The sequence below is a fragment of the Pseudorca crassidens genome, chromosome 1, assembly GCF_039906515.1.
Source record: "Pseudorca crassidens isolate mPseCra1 chromosome 1, mPseCra1.hap1, whole genome shotgun sequence".
NCBI lineage: Eukaryota > Metazoa > Chordata > Mammalia > Artiodactyla > Delphinidae > Pseudorca > Pseudorca crassidens.
The window spans coordinates 60,242,803-60,256,957 of NC_090296.1; the positions used below are offsets into that span (position 1 = coordinate 60,242,803).

The window sequence follows — 14,155 nt, forward strand, 5'->3', positions numbered from 1 at the left end:
AGGATAAACCCAAGGAGGAACACACCGAGACACACAGTAATCAAATTAACAAAAATTAAAGACAAAGAAAAATTATTGAAAGCAGCAAGGGAAAAATGACAAATAACATATAAGGGAACTCCCATAAGGTTAACAGCTGATTTCTCAGCAAAAACTCTACAAGCCAGAAGGGAGTGGCATGACATATTTAAAGTGATGAAAGGGAAGAAGCTACAACCAAGATTACTCCAAGATTACTCAAGATCCGGCAAGGATCTCATTCAGATTCAGTGGACAAATCAAAAGCTTTACAGACAAGCAAAAGCTAAGAGAATTCAGCACCACCAAACCAGCCCTACAACAAATGGTAAAGAAACTTCTCTAAGTGGGAAACACGTGAGAAGAAAAGGCCCTACAAAAACAAACCCAGAACAATTAAGAAAATGGTAATAGGAACATACATATCAATAATTACCTTAAACGTGAATGGATTAAATGCCCAACCAAAAGACACAGGCTTGCTGAATGGATACAAAAACAAGACCCATATATTTGCTGTCTACAAGAGACCCACTTCAGACCTAGGGACACATACAGACTGAAAGTGAAGGGATGGAAAAAGATATTTCATGCAAATGGAAATCAAAAGAAAGCTGGAGTAGCAATACTCATATCACATAAAATAGACTTTAAAATAAAGAATGTTACAAGAGACAAGGAAGGACACTACATAATAATCAAGGGATCAAACCAAGAAGAAGATATAACAATTATAAATATATATGCATATACATGCACCCAACATAGGAAAACCTCAATACATAAGGCAACTTCTAGCAGCTATAAAAGAGGAAATCGACATTGACACAGTAATAGTAAGGGACTTTAACACCTCACTTACACAAATGGACAGATCATCCAAACAGAAAATTAAGAAGGAAACACAAGCTTTAAATGACACAATAGGGCCTTCCCTGGTGGCGCAGTGGTTGAGAGTCCGCCTGCCTATGCAGTGGACACGGGTTCGTGCCCCGGTCTGGGAGGATCACACAAGCTGCGGAGCGGCTGGGCCCGTGAGCCATGGCCGCTGAGTCTGTGCATCCGGAGCCTGTGCTCCGCAACGGGAGAGGCCACAACAGTGAGAGGCCCGTGTATCGCAAAAAAAAAAAAAAAAAAAAAAAAATGACACAATAGACCAGATAGATTTAATTGATATTTATATGACATTCCATCCAATAACAGCAGATTACACTTTCTTCTCAAGTGCGCACTGAACATTCTCCAGGATAGATCACATCATGGGTCACAAATCAAGCCTCAGTAAATTTAAGAAAACTGAAATCATATCAAGCACCTTTTCCAACCACAATGCTATGAGATTAGGAATCAATTACAGGGGAAAAAACGAAAAAACACAAACATATGTAGGCTAAACAATACGTTACTAAATAACCAAGAGATCAGTGAAGAAATCAAAGAGGAAATCAAAAAATACCTAGAGACAAATGACAATGAAAACACGATGACCCAAAACCAGCAAAAGCAGTTCTAAGAGGGAAGTTTATAGCAATAAAATCCTACCTTAAGAAACAAGAAACATCTCAAATAAACAACCTAACCTTACATCTAAAGCAATTAGAGAAAGAAGAACAAAAAAACCCCAAAGTTAGCAGAAGGAAAGAAATCATGAAGATCAGAGCACAAATAAATGAAATAGAAACAAAGAAAACAATAGCAAAGATCAATAAAACTAAAAGCTGGTTCTGTGAGAAGATAAACAAAATTGATAAACCATTAGCCAGACTCATCAAGAAAAACAGGGAGAGGACTCAAATCAATAAAATTAGAAATGAAAAAGGAGAAGTTACAACAGACACTGCAGAAATACAAAGCATCCTAAGAAACTACTACAAGCAACTCTATGCCAATAAAATGGACAACCTAGAAGAAATGGACAAATTCTTAGAAAGGTATAACCTTCCAAGACTGAAGCAGGAAGTAATAGAAAATATGAAGAGACCAATCACAAGTAATGAAATTGAAACTGTGATTAAAAGTCTTCCAACAAACAAAAGTTCAGGACCAGATGGCTTCACAGGTGCATTCTATCAAACATTTAGAGAAGAGCTAACACCCATCCTTCTCAAACTCTTACAAAGGCTCAAGAGGGAGGGGATATGGGGATATATGTATACATATAGCTGATTCACTTTGTTGTACAGCAGAAACTTACACAACACTGTAAAGCAAAAATACTCCAATAATGATAAAAACAAACAAACATTGGTTTTGGGGGGGGGAAGAAAATCAACAAAATCTAGCAACAAAATTGACAAATCTGTAGCTAGATTAACCAAGAAAAAGAGACGACTCAAATTACTAAAACCAGTAAGTAAAGTATTACTAGCAATCTTACAGAAATGAAAAAGATCTTGAGAACAATAGTATGTCAACAAATTACATAACCTAGGTGAAAATGACAAATTACTAAAAACACATAAACTACTAAACCTAACTCAAGAAGAAATAGAAAATCTGATTAGACCTAAAACAAATAAACAGACTGAGTTAGTACAGTTGTCCCTTCATATCCATGGGTTCTACAGCCACAGATTCAACTAACTGTAGATAAAAAAAAAAAAATTTTTTTCATTTCCAGAAAGTTCCAAAAAGGAAAACTTAAATTTGCCACACATTGGCAACTACTTACATAGCATTTACATTTTATTCAGTATTATAAGGAATCTAGAGATTTTTTAAAATATACAGGAGGAAGGATGTGCATAGGTTATTTACAAATACTATGCCATTTTATGAAAGGGACTTGAGCATCCTCCGATTTTGGTATTCATGGGGGTCCTGGAACCAATTCCCTGTGGATACCAAAAAGAATAACCCAGGGCCAGTTGGATTCAGTAGTGAATTATACCAAAAGTTTACTGAAGAATTAACACCAATCATTCTCAAACTCTTCCAGAAAATAAAAGAGGAGGAACTCTTCCTAACTCATTCATTCTATGAGGCCAGTATTACCCTGATATGATAGTCAGACAAATACATCACAAGAAAAGAAAACCACACATCAATATTTGTTATAAATATAGATGCAAAATCCTCAACAAAATACTAGCAAAGCAAATCCAGCAGCATGTAGAAACAATTATATATCATGATAGTGGAATTTATTCCAAGAATACAAGGTTGGTTCAACATACAAAACTAAACCAATAAACACAATATTAAAAGAATAAAGAAGGGAAAAACCCATGATCACTCAACAGACAAAGAAAAGAGATTTAAGAAAATCCAACACCCTTTCAGGATCAAAGCACTCAACAAACTAGGACTGAAGGGAACTTCCTCAACCTTATAAGGGGCATCTATGAAAAACTCACAGCTCACATACTTAATAGTGAAAGGCTGAAAGCTTTCACCTTAAGACCAGTAACAAGACAGGGATGTTCACTCTCTCCACATTGATTCAACATTGTACTAGAGATTCTAACCAGGCAATTAGGCAAGAAAAAAATAAAAGGCACCCAGACTGGGGGAAAAAAAGGTAAAACTATCTCCATTTGAAGATGATATAATCTTACACATAAAAAAAAAATCCTAAACCATACATACACACACACACACACACACACACACACACACACACAATTAGAGCTAACAAACAAGTTCAGGAAAGCTGTAGGATACAAAATCAAAAAAGAAAAATCAGTCATATTTCTAAACAACAGCAATGAGCCACCTGAAAATGAAATTAAGAAAACATTTCCATTTACAATAGAAAAAAAAAGAATAAAATACTTAGGAATAAATTTAACAAAGTTAAGTGGAAATCTTATACTCTGAAAACTACAAAACACTGTTGAAAGAAAGTAAATAAGATCTAAATAAATGGAAACACATCCCATGTTCATAAACTGGAAGACTTAATATTGTCAAGATGGCATACTCTCCAAATTTATGTACAGAGTCAATGTAATCCCCATCAAAATTCCAAATGCCTCTTTCGTAAAAACAGACAAGCAGATCCTAAAATTCTTATGGAAATGCAAGGGATAGCATTTCCTTTTACAGAGATATATAGTCATAGATACATACAAACATACATACATATGGCTGTCTATCTATCTATCTACACACATATTAGCCAAAACAATATTGAAAATGAAGAACAATGTTGGAGTATTCATACTTCCCTATTTCAAAACTTACTACAAGGTTACAATAATAAAGACAGCTTGGTAATAGCCTAAGGAAAGACGTATAGACCAATGGAGTAGAAATGAGTATCCAGAAATAAACTTTTAGACTTACCGTCAATTATGATGGAAAGTTATACCATGTTCATGGACTGGAAGAATTAATATTGTTAAAATAGCTATACTGCCCAAGGCAATCTACAGATTCAATGCAATCTCTATCAAATTACCAAGGGCATTTTTCACAGAACTAGAACAAATAATTTTAAAATTTGTATGGAAACATAAAAAAACCCGTATAGCCAAAACAATCTTGAGAAAGATGAACAGAGCCAGAAGAATCACGCTCCCTAACCTCAGACTATACTACAAAGCTATAATAATCAAGCCAGCATGGTACTGGCACAAAAACAGATACATACATCAATGGAACAGAACAGAGAGCCCAGAAATAAATCCACACACTTATGGTCAATTAATCTATGACAAAGGAGGCAAGAATATACAACTGGGAAAAGACAGTCTCTTCAATACATGGTGCTGGGAAAACTGGACAGCTACATGTAAAAGAATGAAATTAGAATATTTTCTCACACCATATACAAAAATAAACTCAAAGTGGATTAAAGACCTAAATGTAAGATCAGAAACCATAAAAACTCCTGGAAGGGGGCTTCCCTGGTGGCTCAGTGGTTAAGAATCCACCTGCCAATGCAGGGGACATGGGTTCAAGCCCTGGTCCAGGAAGATCCCACATGCCGTGGAGCAACTATGCCCGTGCGCCACAACTACTGAGCCTGCTCTAGAGCCCGCGAGCCACAACTACTGAGCCCGCGTGCCACAACTACTGAAGCCCATGTGCCTAGAGCCCATGCTCCACAACAAGAGAAGCCACTGCAATGATAAGCCCGTGCACCACAATGAAGAGTAGCCCCCACTCACTGCAACTAGAGAAAGCCTAAATGCAGCAACAAGGACCCAACACAGTCAAAAAATAAATAAATAAATAAATTTAAAGAAAGAAAAAAAAACAACAACTCCTGGAAGAAAACATAGGCAGAACACTTTTTGACAAAAATTATAGCAATATTTTTTGGATCTGTTACCTAAGGCAAAGGAAACAAAAGTAAAAGTAAACAAATAAGGCCTAATTAAACTTAAAAGCCTTTGCACAGCAAGTGAAACCATCTACAAAATGAAAAGACAACCTAATGAATGCGAGAAAATATTTGCAAATGACCTGACCAATAAAGGGTTAATATCCAAAATATATAAACAGTTCATACAATTCTATGTCAAAAACACACACAACCCAATTTAAAAATGAGTGAAAGACCTGAAAAGACATTTTTCCAAAGAAGACAAACAGATGGCCAACAGGCACATAAAAAGATGCTCAACATCACTAATCATCCAAGAAATGCAAATCAAAACCACAATGAGATATCACCTCATACCTGTCAGAAAGGTTATTATCAAAAAGACCACAAATGCTGGCAAGGATGTGGAGAAAAGGGAACCCTCGGACACTGTTGGTGGGAATGTAAACTGGTGCAGCCACTGTGGAAAACATTATGGAGGTTTCTCAAAAAACTAAAAATAGAGTTACCATATGATCCAGCAATTCCACTCCTGGGCATACATCCAAAGAATACAAAGATTAATTTGAAAAGATACACGCACCACAATGTTCATTGCAGCATTATTTACAATTGCCAATATATGGAAGCAACCTAAGTGTCCATCAACAGATGAATGGATAAAGAAGATGTGATAGATACAGATATAGATACAATGGAATGTTACTCAGTCATAAAAAAGAATAAAATTTTTCCATTTGCAACAACACAGGAACCTGGAGGATATTATGCTTAGTGAAATGACTGAGACAGAGAAAGACACTGTATGTTATCACTGTGTGTGGGATCTAAAAACATAAAACAAGTGAATACAACAAAACAGAAACTGACTCACAGATATAATGAACAAACTAGTAGTTACCAGTGGGGAGGGGGGAGGTGCAGGAAAAAGGGAGGGGGTTAAGATGTACAAACTACTATGCATAAAGTAAATAAGCTACAAGGATATATTGTACAGCACAGGGAATATTGCCAATATTTTATAATAACTCTAAATGAAGAATAATCTATAGAAGTTCTGAATCACTATGTTGTACACCTGAAACTAATATAACATTGTAAATGAACTATATCAATAAAAAAAAATTATGGTCAATTGATTTTTAACAGCAGTACCAATAAAAAATTAATGAGGAAAGAGGTGTCTTTTCAACAAATGGTATTGGGACAAGTGAATATCCACCCACTAACAAATGAATCTGTACCCATACTTTATACCATATATAAAAATTAATTTTAAATGGATCACAGACCTTAATGTAAGAGCTAAAACTCTTAGAAGGAAGCACAGATGTAAATATTTGTGACCTTATTTTAAATACTGGTTTCGTAGATATAACACCAAAAGCATATGCAACCAAAGGAAAAAAAAGGATAAACTAGATTTCATCAAAATTAAAAACCCTGGTGCTTCAAAGGTCACCATCAAGAAAGTAAAAAGACAATCCACAGGAGAAAATATTTGCAAATCATATACCTGATAAGGGTCTAATTTCGTTAATGTATAAAGAACTCTTATGACTTCAACAGTAAAAAGACAAATAATCCAATTTTTTAAATGGTAAAAGAACTGAAGAGATATTTCTCCAAAGAAGACAACACAAACGGCCAATAAGCACATGTGAGGTTGCTCAACATCATTAGTCATCAGGGGACTGCAAATCAAAACCACAATGAGATATACCACTTTACACTCATCATTAGAGTGACTATTTAGAAAAAAAAAGTATTGGAGAGGATGTGGGAAATTGGACCCTCATAAACTGCTGGTGGGGGTGTAAAATGGTACAGCATCTGTGAAAAACAATTTGGCAGTTCTTCCAAAAGTTAAACATACAGTAAATATGATCCAGTAATTCCACTCCTAGGTATATACCCAAGAGAACTTAAAATATTCATTAAAAAAATTTGTACATGAATGTCCATAGCAGCATTCGTCATAATAGTCAAAAAGTACAAACAAGGGCTTCCCTGGTGGCGCAGTGGTTGAGAGTGCGCCTGCCGATGCAGGGGACGCGGGTTCGTGCCCCGGTCCGGGAAGATCCCACATGCCACGGAGCGGCTGGGCCCGTAAGCCATGGCCGCTGAGCCTGTGCGTCCGGAGCCTGTGCTCCACAACGGGAGAGGCCGCAACAGGGAGAGGCCCGCGTACCGCAAAAAAAAAAAAAAAAAGTACAAACAACCCAAATATCCATTAAACTATGAATGAATATTCAAAATATAGTATATCTAGACAATGAAATATTTTTCAGCCATAAAAAGGAATGAAGTACTGTTACATGGTACAACACGAAAGACTCTTGAAAGTGTGCTAAGTAGATGAAGCCAGACACAAAAGGCCACATATCGTATGATCCATTTACATGAAATGTCCAGAATAGACAAATTCATAGAGACAGAAAGTAGATTAGTGGTGGCCAAGGGATGGAGTGAGGTGAGAATTGGAAATGTACTAATAAGGACAGGGTTTCTTTTTAGGGTGATAAAAATATTCCAAAATTGTGGTGATAGCTGTACAATATAATGAACATGAAAAATAATCACTGAATTCCATACTATAAAAGGGTAAATTTTATGTTATATGATTATACCTCAATAAAAAATTATTTTTTAGCTTAAAAAAAAAATTTTAAACAGCAGTGTTGTGCTATCCTAGGCCCCAGGCCAGTGTTGTGAGCATAGTGCATTTAGCCAAAAAAATCATCCAGATGAAGATATTGTTCACAGAGTTGTTCTTCGTGAAGAAAGGGAAATATGTGCAATCTGAAATTCTCTCTCATCCCACAAATCCTTATCTTTCTATATATTCTATCTCTTTGAATGAGTAAGTTGCCATAACCAGAAACTGGGAGTCATTCTAGATTCCTTTTCTCTCTCTGATCCTTTGCATACAATCATTAAATTCCTACCCACTATAGTTCTCAGCTACTAAATATTTCCAATTCAGTACCCTCTTCTCTACCCCTACTTGACGACTCTGTCACCTCTCCCTTACACCCTGCTTCTAGTTTTGTTGTCCTTACACCTAACCTACATACTACTATCAGGAAGATCTATTTAAACCAAAAGTCTAACCACTGCAATACTTCAAGGGCTCTCCAGCACCTACATCACTTGGAACAAACTTACGTCTCCAACAAGCATCACTGCACATCACTCCCTGAGCCCACTTTACACTCTAGTAATACTGCTCCCAGTCTGCTGTACACAAGAAACCGATCATCATAACTGCCCCAATGTTTCAACGGGCTTTTGACATTTTTAATGCAAATAGTTTTTTTAAAATACGGCGACATAAATGCCCCTAAACATGTCAACAAAGACACCTGTAAATACTTAGTGAGAAAAATCCCTGCAACCTGATTATAAACTGAACCTAAAAAAAAAAAAAAGGAAATTGTGAACACTGGGAGCTCAGTATCTCCAGATTTTACATTAACGTGACCTCTCACATTAACAAGACACAGAAAGAAACGAAGAACAATCTCACTTACGGTAAAGCATCTCAAAAAAGCATTCTTTATTAAAAGAAAACGCAGAATTAGAATACCGATTCCCTACCCAGGCTTAGGTGTCTTTTCAAGCAACCTGAAGTTTCAGTACTACAAGGAACTCATTTCAGAGGATCTGTCCTCAAGTTTCTCACTGTCGGGGAAACCACGTGTTATTGACCTCTGTTCAAAATAAATAACACGACCGAAAGGCTAATTCATTTTAGGAATCGGGAAACACACCCTTCTTTGCAAAGTCCTGCTAAGCTAATATGCTCTGTTCACCTTCCTGATCTCCAGGTCCCCTTACACCACACAAAAAAACCGCCCAGGCATCCTAGGAACCTGGCTACTGTCTCGGACACAGGCCGTAGCCCGGCGACAGGTGAGAACTGGCTTCAGGACCTCCGACCACCGCCGCTGAGACCCCAAAGCCAAAGTCGGCTGCTACCTTCCCCGGGCGTCTCCCGCGACCCCTGAGCCAAGTGACCCGGATCGCGCCTGGACTCACCCGGCGAAGCTTTCCCAGGACCAGCCCCAAGTGCGGCTGAGAGACAGTCCCGGGGCCCTCCATGGTGTCAAGCCTGCCCTGGCAGTCGGCACCGTAACCAGGGCCTGGCCGAGCCACCACCAGCGGCACCGGACACGCAGCGTTCGGTCCGGAACCCAAACCCGCACCCGGCAACCGGAGCAGACCACTGCGAAGCCGGCTGCGGGGAGGTGCCAGAGATGAAAGGCGCCTACGGGCCTCAAGTGTCCACGCTGCCCAGCCGGGGAGCTTCGGCCCCTAGGTTACGCTTTGCGTCCTGAAGATCCGAAGGTCCAAGCCCGCCCGCACGAGCCTGCGACCGGCACTCTCCTCGCCGCCCTACCCCTCGGTTTGGTTTCGGCCAGACCTCCGCACGGAGGCGGGGTCGCGGGGACTCCGTTAATTTCCCCTCCTACTTCGCGCGAGGTTAGTAGACGTGTCCCGGTCGTTCTCTCTTAAAGGGGCCGGGGCTCTACCTGGCGGAACTACCCAGCCTTGGAAATCGAGAGGCTTGGGGCTGAGAGAATGGGATTCGACCTCCGGGCCTGCTCTGTGGTGTGGGCCGCACCGCCCCGAACGTCAGGACTAGGTCTCAGGAGTCCCCACCTCGGGTGCCGGCGGCGAGGCTTCTCCCGGAAGCCCCTCGGCGTAACCCGGCGGGGTGAGCGCGACGCGCCCCCTCGGCCCGGGTGCCGGCGCCTGGCCCAGCTCCAGCCCCCATCGCTTTCCTCTCGCAGCCCCGCTAGAGCCTGCTGTCCGCACCCCACGGAAGCCCTGACGGCGTCGTACCCTGGGGGAGCCCGCCGGCCCAGGGAAACCGGCCGCCGTCTTCATTCCTGTCAGAAAACGGTTTGCAGGGCCCGCGCCTCCTGCCAACCGTGTCCGGACTTTGGACAGGAAGGCGTCTCGGGTCAGCTGTGGTCTGGGCAAAGTTTAACCTCTCCCACGCAAGAGGACATCGATCGGGCCTCCTCTGCCCAGCGAAGGGTTCGAGGGCTTTACTCACTTTTACCTGAGTTACCTGGGCACTTGCTGGGCAAAACTCTTTAAACTCCATGAGCTCCTAGTTACCCAAATGCTAAATCAAACCCGTATGGACCTTAGCTGGGCGCGTGCTGTTCTCCTCTGAGGAAGGGAAGCTAAAAGTAGCATCTTGCCCTCTAAATTTAGGACCCTATATTTAGGTCTGTTGAATAAAATACCCAGGGCTGGATCTGTTCTTGGGGATGGGTTTTAGCTAACACAGGTGTAAAGGATCACCCATCTCTGAGTCTTCTAATTGAAGTCCTTAATGAAGCAACTCAAAAAGCCACAGATACTTCTTCCTAAACAAATCACCCGAGAGAACTCAATAATTGAACAGAATCTTAGTTCGTTAGGAAACTTCCCTAATGTTAAGCTCTAGCAGCAACAGAACTATTGTGCCAAAAAGAATCCAGAAATGGCCCAAGTTCACGGCAAGTGATTTTCAGGACCAAAATGCAGGCTAGTTTTTTGGAACTCAAAGTGCTCTCTCTCATTTGCCACATCAGCTTAAGGAGTTTCAGGAACTTTCACAAGTAGCAAAGAGTAGCAGAAATTGCTTGATGATTCTCCATTTTTAAGGTATTACACAACCTTCATATGTGTTGGACAGTATGTGCTGAAACTAAACTATGTGAATAGCTTACTAAAATCAGAAGATAAGGGGCTTCCCTGGTGGTGCAGTGGTTGAGAGTCCACCTGCCGATGCAGGGGACGCGGGTTCGTGCCCCGGTCTGAGAGGATCCCACATGCCGCGGAGCGGCTGCACCCGTGAGCCATGGCCGCTGAGCCTGCGCGTCCGGAGCCTGTGCCCCGCAACGGGAAAGGCCACAGCAGTGAGAGGCCCGCGTACCGCAAAAAAAAAAAAAAAAAAGAATCCGCCTGCCAGTGTAGGGGACATGGGTTCAAGCCCTGACCGGGAGGATCCCACATGCCGCAGAGCAACCAAGCCCGTTCATCACAACTACTGAGCCTGTGCTCTGGAGCCCACGAGCCACAACTACTGAGCCTGTGCTCTAGAGCCCATGCTCCGCGACAAGAGAAGCCACTGCAATGAGAAGCCCGCGCACTGCAACGAAGAGTGGCCCCCACTCTGTCGAACTAGAGAAAGCCCGTGTGCAGCTACGAAGACCCAATGCAGCCAAAAATAAATAAACTAATTAATTAATTAATTTAAAAAATCTAAACAGAAGCATAACCAAAATTTAGAATTTCAAAGGATCTTAGAACAACAACATATGCCTCAATTAAAACACTGTATTACTGAATGAAAATTCTTCAGTTAGTCTGAACATTTTCAGGGAACTCCAGAATCGTTAGCTTTCAGGATCTATTTTACAATGTTTTACAATGTAAAACATTTTTTAAAAAATCCCTTTGCCCTCCCTGAGACAGTCTGTGTCCTTTTCTAGTTTTTCAATAATTACCATTCCAAATATTAAAAACAGAGCAGGAACAAAAGGATAAATGAAATTTAAAAGAAAAATCTACAAGTTTCCCATATCAAAAACAGTAAAACTTAAACTCAATGCCAGGTTCAAACCTAATTTCTTTTCTGCACACTTAATAGTCATATAGAAACTTACCTCTTCCTCTAGATGTTTCAATCCCATTTTTTAAAAGGTTCATGTTAATATATTCTAATATGTAAATAAAGTTCTACTAAGCTCCTCATATCCTTGAGAAAGATTTCAGATTCTAATACATCATCCTGCACTCTTGTGTTTCCACACTGTGATCCTGCTTTGACACTTGTGTGGCAAAGGGGTGCTATTAGGTGGAGTTGTGACTACCAACCCATCATCTAATTTCATGGACATAACTCCTGATTAATTCTTCCTTAAATGTCATGCATAGTACTACCCTCTTAAAATCTACAATTGAAAAGAGAAATACTAAATTAGGTAACTGATAAAAATAAAATTGAATGTTTTATTCTATATTCATATAGAGTACATGATTTTTACCATGTGAAAGATATCAAAGTTTGTCCTCCTTAAGTAGATATGGGATTTTGCCATTTTATATAAGCTTACTTTAAAGGAAATGGAGAACAAATGCTGTTAGTGTTTGTGACAGCTGCTAGAAAGCATACAAGAACATTAGAAACATGCTAACCAGTAAACCTTGTCCACAACCTAGAAACTGATTTCCCTTATGAAGGGCCCTGTTGCTAAACTGTAAACACTAGTTACTCCCATTTAATTAAACAGTCAGTGTCACAGGCTGTACAATCTAGTCCTTCAAAAGAAAGTCAAACATGCTGAGCCACATCTTCATTCTCTGCACTAGTGATGTAAGAGCTGTTCTCAGAACATACTAAATCAGGAGCTACCTGTTGAACAAGAGCTGGGTAATTTCCATTGTTTATTCCACATATAAATGAATATATTTATATATATTTTTTATTCTAGTTAAGAATATATAAAGGTTAGAACCAAAAGAGCCTCCTCAATTATAAAATAAAGTAGATTAAAAAGTGATGTTGATTCCTATTACTTAAACAATTCAAAAAAAGTATTTTGTATACAAAATCTAACTAAAATTATCAGCGAATAGAAACAATTACCTGAAGCATTTAGGCAAGAAGAAAAGGAAACACTTTTGCCTAAATTTAACTGGAAAATTGCTCAAATTTTCCATTTACTGCAGCTATTATGGATGCTTAATAGACCCACTAAGACTTAGAATTCCTGACCTGGCAGAAACTCTTCAGAGCATTTAGCCCAAACATTATGAACTTAAAGCCGTATAGAGGCCAAACAGCTGAAATAAGTGTAGGGAAATGAAAACTGCATGTCTATTCAATGCAAGCGCTATTCAGCTTGAGCTTCTTGTTGCCACAGAAGAATGGAAGACTATGTATTACAGTCTTCTACTTTTTCAAGAGAATGCAGAAATCCAGATTTTTATATAAACTAACCTTTGAAATGTAGTCAGCTGGTTCATAATTTTTAAACAATGCTCAAGCCAGCCAGTGACCAGTCTGTCATCTAGTCTCTGCTACTGGTATTACAGTTTTAAACCGAGACTTCCCCAGAGAAAAAGTGACTCTCCAAGGTCACAAGATAATTAACAAATTTAAATTCAATATTTTCATGTCTGAAGAATTTCAACCAAAATGGTTCAAGTAAAATGTATTTGATGATATTTAATGAGTCCACAAAAGTAAGCTTACTTAGCATAGCCTGTATTAAGTAAGCACTTTATATGAAAGGTGAATATGGTGTACTAATAAATTATTTTTTAATTTAGTAACTTCACTGGTATAATTTATGGGAGAGGGGGATGACTAGTGAGGGCTATGTCAGTTGGACATACTAATAAGTAGAATTAATTAAATGGGTAGTTGAAAGTTTTATTATGACTATTTTTATAAATTACATCATTATTATTAGTTTTCCTTTTCTCCTATGCTAGAACAGATTTTTAAGTAATGTTTTTAATCAACATCTTCAACACCAAATCATACAGAGTAAATTAATCACTTCTCTGAACTTAGTTACCAAGTAATGTCAACTCTCTAGAAACCAGCAAAGAAATAAAGTAAGGAGGAAGCCTCTGAAAGCAAAACAATATGTGTCATTAAGCCTAGTTTTCACAAATACTCCTACAGTCAGTGGCACCTGGTCACCATAACTAAAAATCTGGTAAATTATCCTCACTTTTCCATTTTCTTCTCCTTGCTACATTCGATCAATCATTAAATCCAATGAATTCTATCTACAAAAATCTACCTAGTTTGTCCTTCCAATCATTTTAACAACCACTATCAGATATTAG

At 39.2% G+C, this 14,155-nt stretch overlaps 1 protein-coding gene across 11 annotated transcripts in view; it reads right to left on the reverse strand.

The window, feature by feature from the left end:
• MIA2 (MIA SH3 domain ER export factor 2) overlaps positions 1-12,099 on the reverse strand; it is an 89,768-nt gene extending 77,669 nt beyond the window's left edge. For 7 of the 11 annotated variants that reach the window (XM_067737184.1, XM_067737180.1, XM_067737166.1 and 4 more), the window contains exon 1: positions 9,332-9,723. In XM_067737184.1, the coding sequence (XP_067593285.1) occupies positions 9,332-9,394 (63 nt within the window). In that variant the 5' untranslated portion in view covers positions 9,395-9,723. Of the gene's footprint in view, positions 1-9,331; positions 9,725-9,825; positions 9,949-10,138; positions 10,261-11,958 lie in introns of those variants that run through there. The other 4 variants (XM_067737160.1, XM_067737155.1, XM_067737165.1 and 1 more) reach the window with 4 other exon arrangements.
• Positions 12,100-14,155: the final 2,056 nt, after the last annotated feature.